Source organism: Atractosteus spatula, chromosome 7 (assembly GCF_055471065.1).
Source record: "Atractosteus spatula isolate fAtrSpa1 chromosome 7, fAtrSpa1.hap1, whole genome shotgun sequence".
Lineage (NCBI taxonomy): Eukaryota > Metazoa > Chordata > Actinopteri > Semionotiformes > Lepisosteidae > Atractosteus > Atractosteus spatula.
The window spans coordinates 33,053,287-33,063,329 of record NC_142712.1 but is presented as its reverse complement, the minus strand read 5'-3'; the positions used below and the strand labels follow the sequence as shown (position 1 = coordinate 33,063,329).

General features: G+C 46.6%; 1 protein-coding gene across 2 annotated transcripts; it reads left to right on the top strand.

The window, feature by feature from the left end:
• The first annotated feature begins 2,015 nt into the window (after positions 1–2,015).
• On the top strand, positions 2,016–5,235 carry rabif (RAB interacting factor). Of its 2 annotated transcripts, XM_088922114.1 has the most exons (4): positions 2,016–2,162; positions 2,304–2,467; positions 3,517–3,770; positions 4,923–5,235. In XM_088922114.1, the coding sequence occupies exons 2-4, from the start codon at positions 2,330–2,332 to the stop codon at positions 5,038–5,040; spliced, it is 510 nt and encodes a 169-aa protein (XP_088778240.1). In that variant the 5' UTR covers positions 2,016–2,162; positions 2,304–2,329; the 3' UTR covers positions 5,041–5,235. The 2 variants fall into 2 exon arrangements, with proteins under 2 accessions (XP_088778240.1, XP_088778241.1); XM_088922115.1 differs by having other exon boundaries at positions 2,016–2,467; positions 3,517–5,235.
• Positions 5,236–10,043: the final 4,808 nt, after the last annotated feature.

Below are 10,043 nucleotides of genomic sequence, written 5' to 3'. Positions count from 1 at the left end.
GTTTGCTTCGGTAGACTCCAGCTGTTTACCTTTCACACTCCTAAAGGGGGGATTCTGAAATTCAGAAAAGGGTACCAATTTAAAAAAAAACATTCAGCATTTCTGAGAGACAGCATTCCAGTGATCTGTCCCTGCTCCTGGAGATCCCAACTTGAGGGTCACCCCTAAATCACCTATTTCTAAAGATTTGGAACAGTTTAATTGGGAGCAATTAAGTAGGTGGTATGCCAATTTAAGTAAATTAGAGATTATTAGAAATAATATATTGTTGTAGCTTTAGGTGACTGAAAAGTGTCTCTTCGATTTAAAATAGAGTTTGTGACACTTGGAAGAGTAAACACTAGCTTCAAACCAGAGAGGGTGTTGGCTGAGGTCTGGGGGGCTCCCTTCAGCAAAAACAATTGTACAGTTTATCTTGGTATACCTGGGTAAGATGGGTGTTAATGATTATCAATGAGCAGTATAGAAACACACAATATAAGACACACACACATTAAGAGCACAGAGAAGAAAGAAGAAACAAGAAGCAGGTAAGAAGGAGAGGCGATACAAGAGTCCGGAGGAGTTGTGAGTTGAAGTCGCCAGACGAGAGCCCCTACTTCATGATCATCCAAACCAAACCTGACTGGATCTAAGTATTGGAACCTTGCTAGAGAGAGCATGCTATTCTGTGTTTTTAGGGAACTTAGGTTTCCTGGATAAAAGATACCTCAGTTAGAAACAGCTTTCCTGCTTAGGGTGCATTTTATGGATAGGGATATAGGCTCCCATTTATTTTGTGGCATCCAGTGTGCAGAGAGAGAGATTTAACTGCAGGTTGCGTTGTATTTAGAAGGCAGCTCATCTCTTATGTGGCCTCTGTAGGCATTAAGAGTTTAATGCTTAGTAGCAGTCTGGGGTTTTCTGGGTGACCAGAATGTCAGGTCTCTGAAACGCCTTGTTTGTAAATACTGTACATAGAGTAACTTGTGTGTTGTATGTTTTGTTGTGTGTAGTGTAGTTTGTGTCTCGTCATTGTAATAAATACTTGTTTAACCAAGTGTGCCTGGATTATTACTCCTCTTGACAAAGCTGTACAAGAGAATAAAGAACTCACATGCTTCTAATAATACCAGCTGCTCGGGTATATTCTAAAGAAATCACATGTTGGGGGCTATGAATAATTATTTAACTCATTAACTAAACCACTTGGTCAATTCCTCATTTTCACCCTTTTCGTAAGCGACCTTATTTGTAACTGTAAACTTCAGTTCTTAAGAACCATCCATCCATTTTCTAACCATTGTAGCTCCCGGGGCAGGGGAGCAGACCTTATCTCGGCAAGCAAAGGTAGCAAGGTAGGGTACAGCCTGAATGGGCGGCCAGTCCATTACAGGACGCATGCAGACATATACATACTCCAGGCCTGATTTTCCCAGAAGCCATTTAACCTACCAGTGTGTTTTTTATACTGTGGGAGGATAGCCCTATAAAGACATGGATAACATGCAAACTCCACACAGATAGTACCCAGGAATTGAACCCAGGGCCCCAGCACTACCAGGCTGCAATGCTAAGCATGGCACCACCATGCCATCACTCAAGACCCATAATTCTGAATTAAATGAGAAAAATCACTTGCTTAATTTATGAATAATAATTAAAAAAAATGATTTCACCAGCCTTCAGAAAATTAATGGACTGGGGATCTCCAACCCCAGTTGTAACCCCTGCAGGCTTTTTATGTCAACAATATATGATTATGTCAACATATTTTTAAAAATAGTACAGTAGGATATATTCACTCCCAAAACCAAACTTGAATGTGATCTGTTGTGTTTTGCTTTTGTTTATGCAATTGCCGTTGAGATACGTGAGTACTGTACGTCGTTATAAAGATTTCATGCTTTCCTCCCTGCAGCCTCGATGTGGACGGTCATTCACTTAATTCGTTTAATATTAACACAAAGAAATTGTCTTTCCTGTACAAAGCGGAACGGTTAATCTTCTGTTTTTTGTTTCCCGTCGGAGGGAAGCCGTAATGGTACGCCGTGTCTTGGTCTAGCTTCTGTGTAAGAGCTGTGCCGATTCATTAGAATGGGGTCAGTTAGATGGGGGTGAAAAGCTGTTATTAACAAGGAAAAAACTGAGCTGCAGGGGAAACAAGACCTCTGAGCACTTAGGTGGGTGTCCAAGTAAAGATATTTTGGGGCCTCTTCAGACGCTTGCCGGCTAGGTGTCTGAGGTGCTGTGGCTGTTGTCGGTTTAAGGAAACGAAACACCGCCCGAAGTGCGATCCCGGTGCTGAAACCGTGCCTTTGCAGGCGACGTCTCCAGGGCGGAGGGGCAGATGGAAAGCGGGGAGGCGGGCTCGCCGGATCGGTCCGGGCTGGTGTCGGAGGACGGGAAGAACACGAAGACGGTTCTGTGCCAGCGATGCGGCTCCAAGGTTTTGTGTCCGGGCATGGCGCTGTTCACAGAGAAAGAGGTCAGTTGCATTATTTTTAATAGTTATTGTAGGCATTGGAATTGTGTGTAGTACTGGAAGCTGTAACCACGACGTGGTTCATGGATGCGCTTTTAGCTTTTAATAAGACTGTTAGAGAGACCTATAAGAGCCGCCGGGCAGTGGCCCATCGCTCCCCTGCCGTCGGTGAACCCAAACCTTAACGGCACTCCGCTGTGGGCTGGTAGGAATTCACAAGATCATCTCATTTCGAAATCAGACACGACACGACAGAGATGTTGCTTAATTTCACGGAAAGGTACGGCCTACAATAGCTTTAAATGAACAATGTCCGACAAGATGGGAGAATTTATGAAGGGTCCGGACATGTTATAGATGTGAATGAAATGAAAGTGGAGATAAAGCTTTTCTGCGGGCTTCACACGGAAAGCGTGGTCTTCATCCAATTGCAGGGAGTAAAAAAGGTGACAGCCAGCCTTAATGGTTGTTTATAAAAGATGACTGTCAAAGAAGATATCTGTCTTAGGGTAATTGAAAATAGTTCATTTCTGTTATAGTTCATTTCTTCAACTAGTAGTCCTGAGTGCCCGTCACTCTGGCTGGGTGTCTCCTGACTGGGTACCCCTCTATCTAGCTGGGGGACCCCTGGCTGCCTGGCTCCACTCTCTGACTGAGTACCTCTCTTTGAGGCTAGGTGTCTCCTAAATGGGTACCCCTCTGTCTAGCTGGGGGACTCCTAACTGGGTACCCCACTGTCTAGCTGGGGGACCCCTGGCTGCCTGGCTACCCTCTCTGACTGAGTACCTCTCTTTGAGGCTAGGTGTCTCCTGACTGGGTACCCCTCTGTCTAGCTGGGGGACTCCTGACTGGGTACCCTTCTGTCTTGCTGGGGGACTTGTGGCTGGGGACCCCTCTGTCTAGCTGGGTATCTCCTGAGTGAGTACCCTTCTGTCTTGCTGGGGGACTCCTGACTGGGGACCCCTCTGTCTAGCTGGGTGCCTTCTGACAGGACACCCCTCTCTCTGGCTGGGAGCCCCTCTCTCTGACTGTGTGCCCCCCCTCTCTGGCAGCTGTTCCTGCCCTCCATGCGCAAGAAGCCCGGGGCTCCCAGCAGCTCCCAGGAGGAGGGCGCGATGGAGGGGGATGTGCTGCGAGCCCACTGGCTGGTGGATGACATGTACACCTTCGAGAACGTGGGCTTCACCAAGGAGGTGGGCAAGGTGAAGTACCTGATCTGTGCGGACTGCGAGATCGGGCCCATCGGCTGGCACAGCCTGGACGACAAGAAGAGCTTCTACGTGGCGCTGGAGCGGGTCACGCACGCGTGAGTGGCCTTGCCGGGGGACGCGGAGGGGGCAGCTCTGACTGGGGGGAGTGCCTTCTCTCTCAGGTGACCTGAGGAACACGCTGGCCACACCAACGCACACAGCCGGAGTCGCTCCCGATGTTCTGATTGGCTTTACAGTCGCTAAAAAGTCCAGATCTAGCGTGAAACAACACAGATCCGGGCAGGATGAGATCTTTTTTTTTTTACTCAAACGTCGATTCAGTAAATGACTTTCTCGTGAGCTAGATGAGGAAACAAGGAGCTCATCTGGAGGGGGTGGAGCAAAATGTATGAAGCAATAGTTTTTCACACCTTTAGCTGCATTTTGTTTGAATCTTCAATTACCAGGATGTCATGAGGCTGCAGCATAGGGGTTAGTTAGAACTGTAAACTGAGAGTATTGTAGTATCTAATAAGATTAACTGTGTATATCAGAGAGCAGTGATTAATGTTGCATGCACTAACCACTTGACGGGCTAACCGGTATTTGCTTTATCCGTTAGGCATCAATATCGAGGAGTCTTATTATAGAGGGCATGAAATGCACCGTTCTGTCTTGTTTCATTATGTTCTTCTGTAAGTTCTTTTTTATACGATTCTGTTGTGTCTAGTTCCTGGACAGGCTGTAGAAAATGAAAAAACGGATGTGACTGGGGGACGTACAGAACCAGCTTTTTGGGGTGTGCAGTGCTCCATCAGTGGGTTTCTAAGCTCGGCACAGTGCTGTTTTATCAGCCACACCGCCCATAAGAGAAGGAGAGCTGCTTTTAGCAGAATTCGATGTAGAATGGCCATCAGATGTAGGCATACATCACACCCAAGACCCTTGTGTCCAGTCCTGGCCCTGGAGGGCCGGCGTGTCTATAGCGTTCCATTCCACCTCGGCTCCTAACGACCTTGGCTTGATAATCGGACCCATTGCACTGCAGATACAGGTGCTTTAAAGAGACCAAGAAGTCCTGCAAACACGCCGGTCCCCTCTCGACTGGACCAACCCTGGGTTTTGGAGCTCCGCACACCCCATCGGACAAGTGATAAGGAAATTCTGTAGATAAATTCCAAGGTTATTGTCCACTTTCATTTTTATGAATTCCCATTTAAAGGTGCCTGTATTATGATTGCTTGTTATTCCTTTTGTACACCTTAAAGACCAGAGCATGAACATGTAAAGGATGTACAGTACGTGGTGGGGACAGTGCTGGCCTGCAGTGCTGATACTACTGAGAGCTCAGGACAGCCTCTGGATGATGACGCAAGCAGGGCGTGACTCCCTGAGACCAGGTCTGCGCCTGGCCCGGTCCAGCCCAGGCTCAACACCAGCTGGAACCAGGCTTCAGCAATTCTGGACCCACCTGCTTTCCTCTTTCCCTCTGGACTTTGCCCTCTCCCTCCCACCGAAAACCAGCGTCAGTGTGTCGTACCCGTGTTGGAGAAGAAAATTAAAACTTTCTGTTTTGAGTAACACGTGTGATACTGTCTCTTTTTTTCCTGTTTGAGGAGAGTTCCTTCTGGTGTTTTCGTTTCTTTAAGAAAATAGGAAAGTGTACAAATGATAGGAAATGGTATGAATCATCCTGGTCATTTGGTTGCTACTAGCTTATTAAGTGAGAATCATTGTCTAGTCATTTCTCGTAAGGTCTATTAGATTAGCTGGGTTGCTGGTTCATACATTAGCATACACTAGTAGTTCAAGTAGGTCCAGCAAGACACCTGAAGAAGGCTCCACGGCCGAAACGTTGGGTTTTCTTTCTTCTTTTTTTCAGCATGGAATAAACCTATTACTTGTTCCGTTCAAGTAGATAGCTGCTTGAACATAATCTAGAATACACTGGTCCCTTTGGTCTGTGCCCTTGCTTCAGTGTTGATCGTTAAATACTCCTATGGACGGTGTTTGTCAGTACACATCAGGATTTTTACTGGTACTGTTGTCCTTGTCATCTCCGGTGTCCATACTGAAGAGAGAAAGATCTTCTAAGTGGCTTGTATGTGGTACGCCTTTTTGACCAGGAATTCATCTGATTGCTCTTGAGCTTTTTCTAGGCCAGCGTTGTCCTTTTTGTAACCTGGAAATCCAAAACCGAACACAATATTTGAGATCTGAGCTGTGGGTTCTATGGTCGTACCATACCTTCGATTTGAATACTACACTCTTCACTATGTCCTAACTTTTGGGTTTTTTTTATTGAGCTAGAGACTGCAACAAGCCAACATAAACGCCTCATAGTTGATGTTGGCATCTCTTTAAGAGTTGTAATTTGTCATCTGTCATCAAGTTGACAGCTGCCCCTACAGCATTATGGAGCGGCCTGTCCGCAAAATATCCAAACGCTTCTGAATGCCTGCTGAACGGCAGACTTTCAGAAGGTCTTGTAAGGTGGACAGAGTGCCCATCTCTCCTCGTCCTTAGTTGACAGTGAAACTCTGATAGCCTCCGTGTGCAGTGGGGGGACTTGTGTCTGTTCTGTGTGCTCTACACTGCCTGTGTGGGATGTGCATTCTTCTGTTTCAGCTGGCTCTTCTTGGTTGATCTTGGATGTGTTGCTCCTGTGTTTTAATCGGACAGGCTGCTCTGCGCAGTGTCTCTAGCTAGCAGGTATGGCCGTGTTTTTCCTTTGCTGTTTAAGTTACTGTCAAGGCGAGGGCCTCAGCCAGGCTGATAAAGCACAGATGCGGCTCACGTGCCCAGGGTCCCTCCCCGGCATCGAACTCGTCGCCCCGCTGTCTTCTTGCTGTGCCTGTAGGGCACCCTTTGCCAGTTTTGCTGAGAGTGTTTGTTGTGGCGGTTGTCTTCATCGGCACGGCCAACAGTTCCCAAAGCCCGAAGAGGAGTAACAGACCAGACTCTGGACCCGCTGCTCCTTGTTATACCCTGAGTTGGAATAAGACGTGTCACCATGTGCCATTCTTGAAACGGAACAGTCTTGTCTGCTGACTTGCTCATCACAGGCTAGTATTTACAAACCACATTTGTCTTTATAATCTCACCAGCTAGCTCAAAGCATGAACGGGACCCCAGTCTGGCTCTTGTAAAAGCCACATACCATACTGTTATTTTAGGTTCTGAATTAGGGGGGAGTAAATGTTGAGAAAAGAGGTGTGTGTGTGTGTGGAAGGGGTGGTTCTATTCTAAAGACCCGTGATTAACAGCAGCGTCAGTATTGCGGCTGTAGTATTGTGTTAGGCTCAGACCATCGAAACAAAGGGTCTTTGTTGCAGGAGAGGCAGGAGAAAGAGCGTCCAGTCTGATGCCGGAGCTGACAGGCACAGCCGGGGGTAGGCTGAGTGTGCAGAAGTGTAAAAACACTTCTTGTTTGTACTTAGTGAGCCACCGTACGTACAGCAGCTCTTCACAATGTGAGCACACAGGTGTATATGATTGATGGGACGAATGCATGGCGTCCCAGTATACAGCCTGTTCAGTAAAAGTGTCATAAACCTTCTTTAAATGGTATAGCAGTGTCTGGACTGGTAGGAAAACCTGTGTCAAGACAGGGCAACTGGGGGCTGCAGTACAGGAGCTTGCTCCCAACACAAGTCGAGCTCAGGGATTTCTCTGCTGTCCAGCAAGTAGCCAATGACTTCCTAAATGCCTGAGGACTCGACAAAAGATTCACCACCTTCAGGCTGGGCCTAGAGCTCCTGTCAGTCTCTGTGGAGTTTGCAACATCCATCCATTTTCTAACCACTGTATCCAGGACAGGATCATAGGCAAACTGGAGTCTATCCTGGCAAGCAAGGGGTGCAAGGTGGGATACACCCTGAATGGGACCCCAGTCCATCGCAGGGCACAGACAGACACTCACACCAGGGCCACTTTTTCCAGAAGACAACCTACCAGTATGTCTTAAGACTGTGGGAGGAAACCAGATGTTAACCACTGTGCTGTCTGCAGGTCTCATTTCTCCTGGATTCTACTGGAGTTTCACCTGTTCACCTCCTATAGATAAAGTAGGAGATGAAAAAAAAACTGTGCTTCCAGCATGTTCAATCTCTTTGTCTGGAAATCAAAATCATTTTTAGGATTTCCAGACAACAAGCGAACGCAGTCATCACACAGGCCTGGAATATGCAGTAGGGAGGATGAGATTCCACATCTTTCTCAAAACCTGCAGCTGGGTTGCTCTCTAAGTAAGATCTCAGACTGGCGAGCTGTCTGAGAGCTCCTTTTTCGAAAGGAAAAATGATCCCTTGCTTATAAAAGACAATGAAACCGCTGTACTCCACAGCTGAAGATGGCAGGGAGCTGCATTTTTTCCATTCGGCTGAGCAACGGATACCATCCATTACCACCCAGGCTTTGTTTAGATATTCGTTCACACAGTGTATGTTAATTGATCCTAAGCAAAAGCAGGCTGGAGTACCAGTTCAAAGACCACACGCGCCAAGCCAAATAAAAGTTTCAGGGGCAGTAACAGACTGCTAAATAAACTCCATGGGTTGGGAAATATTTTCCTGAACTCTCTCCCAGGGTGCCAATCTCACATCCCTGCCTGTTCAGCAGCTGCTCTTGACAAGTAAACGTCTCTTCAGAGCAGAAGTGCAGGTGTAAACAAGACGAGCGTGTTTAGCTCATCTTGCGTTCATAGCTGCTGCGTGTTGATCTCATTAGACTGCTTCCTGAAGAATCCAAAGGAATCCTGTTCCAGAGCAGTACTGACAGAGGGTTCCAGACCTGGCACCAAGGTGCCACAGTGGTTGGCATCGCTGCCTTGCAATGCTGGGGCCCTGGGTTTAATTTCAGACCTGGGTATCTGTGTGGAGTTTGCATGTTCTCCCCGTGCTCCTCTGGGTGCTCTGGTTTCTTCCTGCAGTCCAAAGACATACTGATAGGTTCATTAGCTTCTGGGAAAATTTTACCTGTTGTGAGTGTGTGTGTGTCTGTGTGTGCCCTGTGATGACCTGGCATCCTGTCTAAGGTCTATCCTGCCTTGTGCCAGTTGCTTGCCAGGATAGGCTCTGGCTCCCCCATGACCCTGTATTGGAAGAAGTGGTTGGAAAATGGATGGATGTTCCAGACCCCCACAATATCCAACCATCCTCATCGGACAGCAAAACAAACAAGTTATTATGAAGTGCGTTGTATACACAACGTTCCCTTTACTCCTGTTGATTGCGTGGGAAACTGTGTCTTGCCCTTGAATAAATCACATCTAATGTCTGTCTGTGTAAGAGATGCTACCATGTAGTTCTACCTCAGACACCTGATCTGTTCTGGACTGAGGTCAGGCCACAGCTGGGGTATCTGAACTTGTGGGAAGAGAATAATGTCAAGGACCAGACATTAGGGCCACTTCTTCTGGTATTGAAAGTTTTCTTGAGATTTTCTGCGAGTCAAAACATGGGCTGTTCTAATATTGAGGGCTGTCAGATTAGTTGTGAAATGGACAAAATGTGTATTGACGTGTTGTTTCACAACAGCTTGCCTGACTAACCCTGGAGCCCATTATTTTTTATTTGCTGTGTATTTCATTAAGCAATTAATCAATGAACACACGCATTTCACAACTTTCTTTTTACACCCAGTCAGGGATTACACCATCATGTTCATCTGTGTAAAAAAAGTGTGTTTCAAATAGAGAATCTGTTATTAAACATTTCAGGTTGTTAATCAGGCACATGGCAAGCTAATTAATAGCTGCATTTAATAAATCTAGATCCCGTGTTACATCAATGTTCTCTTGAAAAAGGACAAAATGTCAAAGTCTGGCATATTTTTGTCCAGTCCCTTCATTGGATTTGGTGTTTTTCTAATCTTATTTCACCAAATAAAGTGACGGAACTTGATTCTGTTCCTTTATTTTCTTTTATCTTTTACTACCATCTCGGGTGCATGAGAATTGGTCAGCCCTGTCTTGATAGCTGCTTTGATAAGGGCGTTTTCACTGACTAGATAAGTGAATCTGCTGTCACTGACAACACTGCCAGATCAAAGGCTCCCTGGACTGCAAGTGGACGGGCTGAGGACCCCCTCCCTTCCGGCCTACCCAGGCAATACTGGTAACACTGGTTAACTCTGGTCATAACATAACCCACAGGGGGCAGCACGGGTTCAAATCCGGACCTGGAGTACTATCTGTGCGGAGTTTGTATGTTCTCCCTGTGTTCTCTTGGGCTGTCTCCCCCAGTCCAGAGGTAGGCTGGTAGCTGTGAGTATAGGAGGTACTGTCCTTCGAATGGGATATTATAATCTGACGTCCACACTACTTGGTCATTAATGATCTCTGTCCACGATCTGTAAGAATAGCTGTGTTGACACTGCTGTCCTAGTTA

What these genes read in the sequence shown, in the direction of transcription:
- rabif (XM_088922114.1), top strand. Translation starts at nt 2,330, where the DNA reads ATGGAAAGCGGGGAGGCGGGCTCGCCGGATCGGTCCGGGCTGGTGTCG. An exon ending in CGCTGTTCACAGAGAAAGAG is followed by an intron (nt 2,468 to 3,516) that starts GTCAGTTGCATT and finishes CCTCTCTGGCAG; the next exon opens with CTGTTCCTGCCCTCCATGCG. An exon ending in CTGGAGCGGGTCACGCACGC is followed by an intron (nt 3,771 to 4,922) that starts GTGAGTGGCCTT and finishes TACACCTTAAAG; the next exon opens with ACCAGAGCATGAACATGTAA.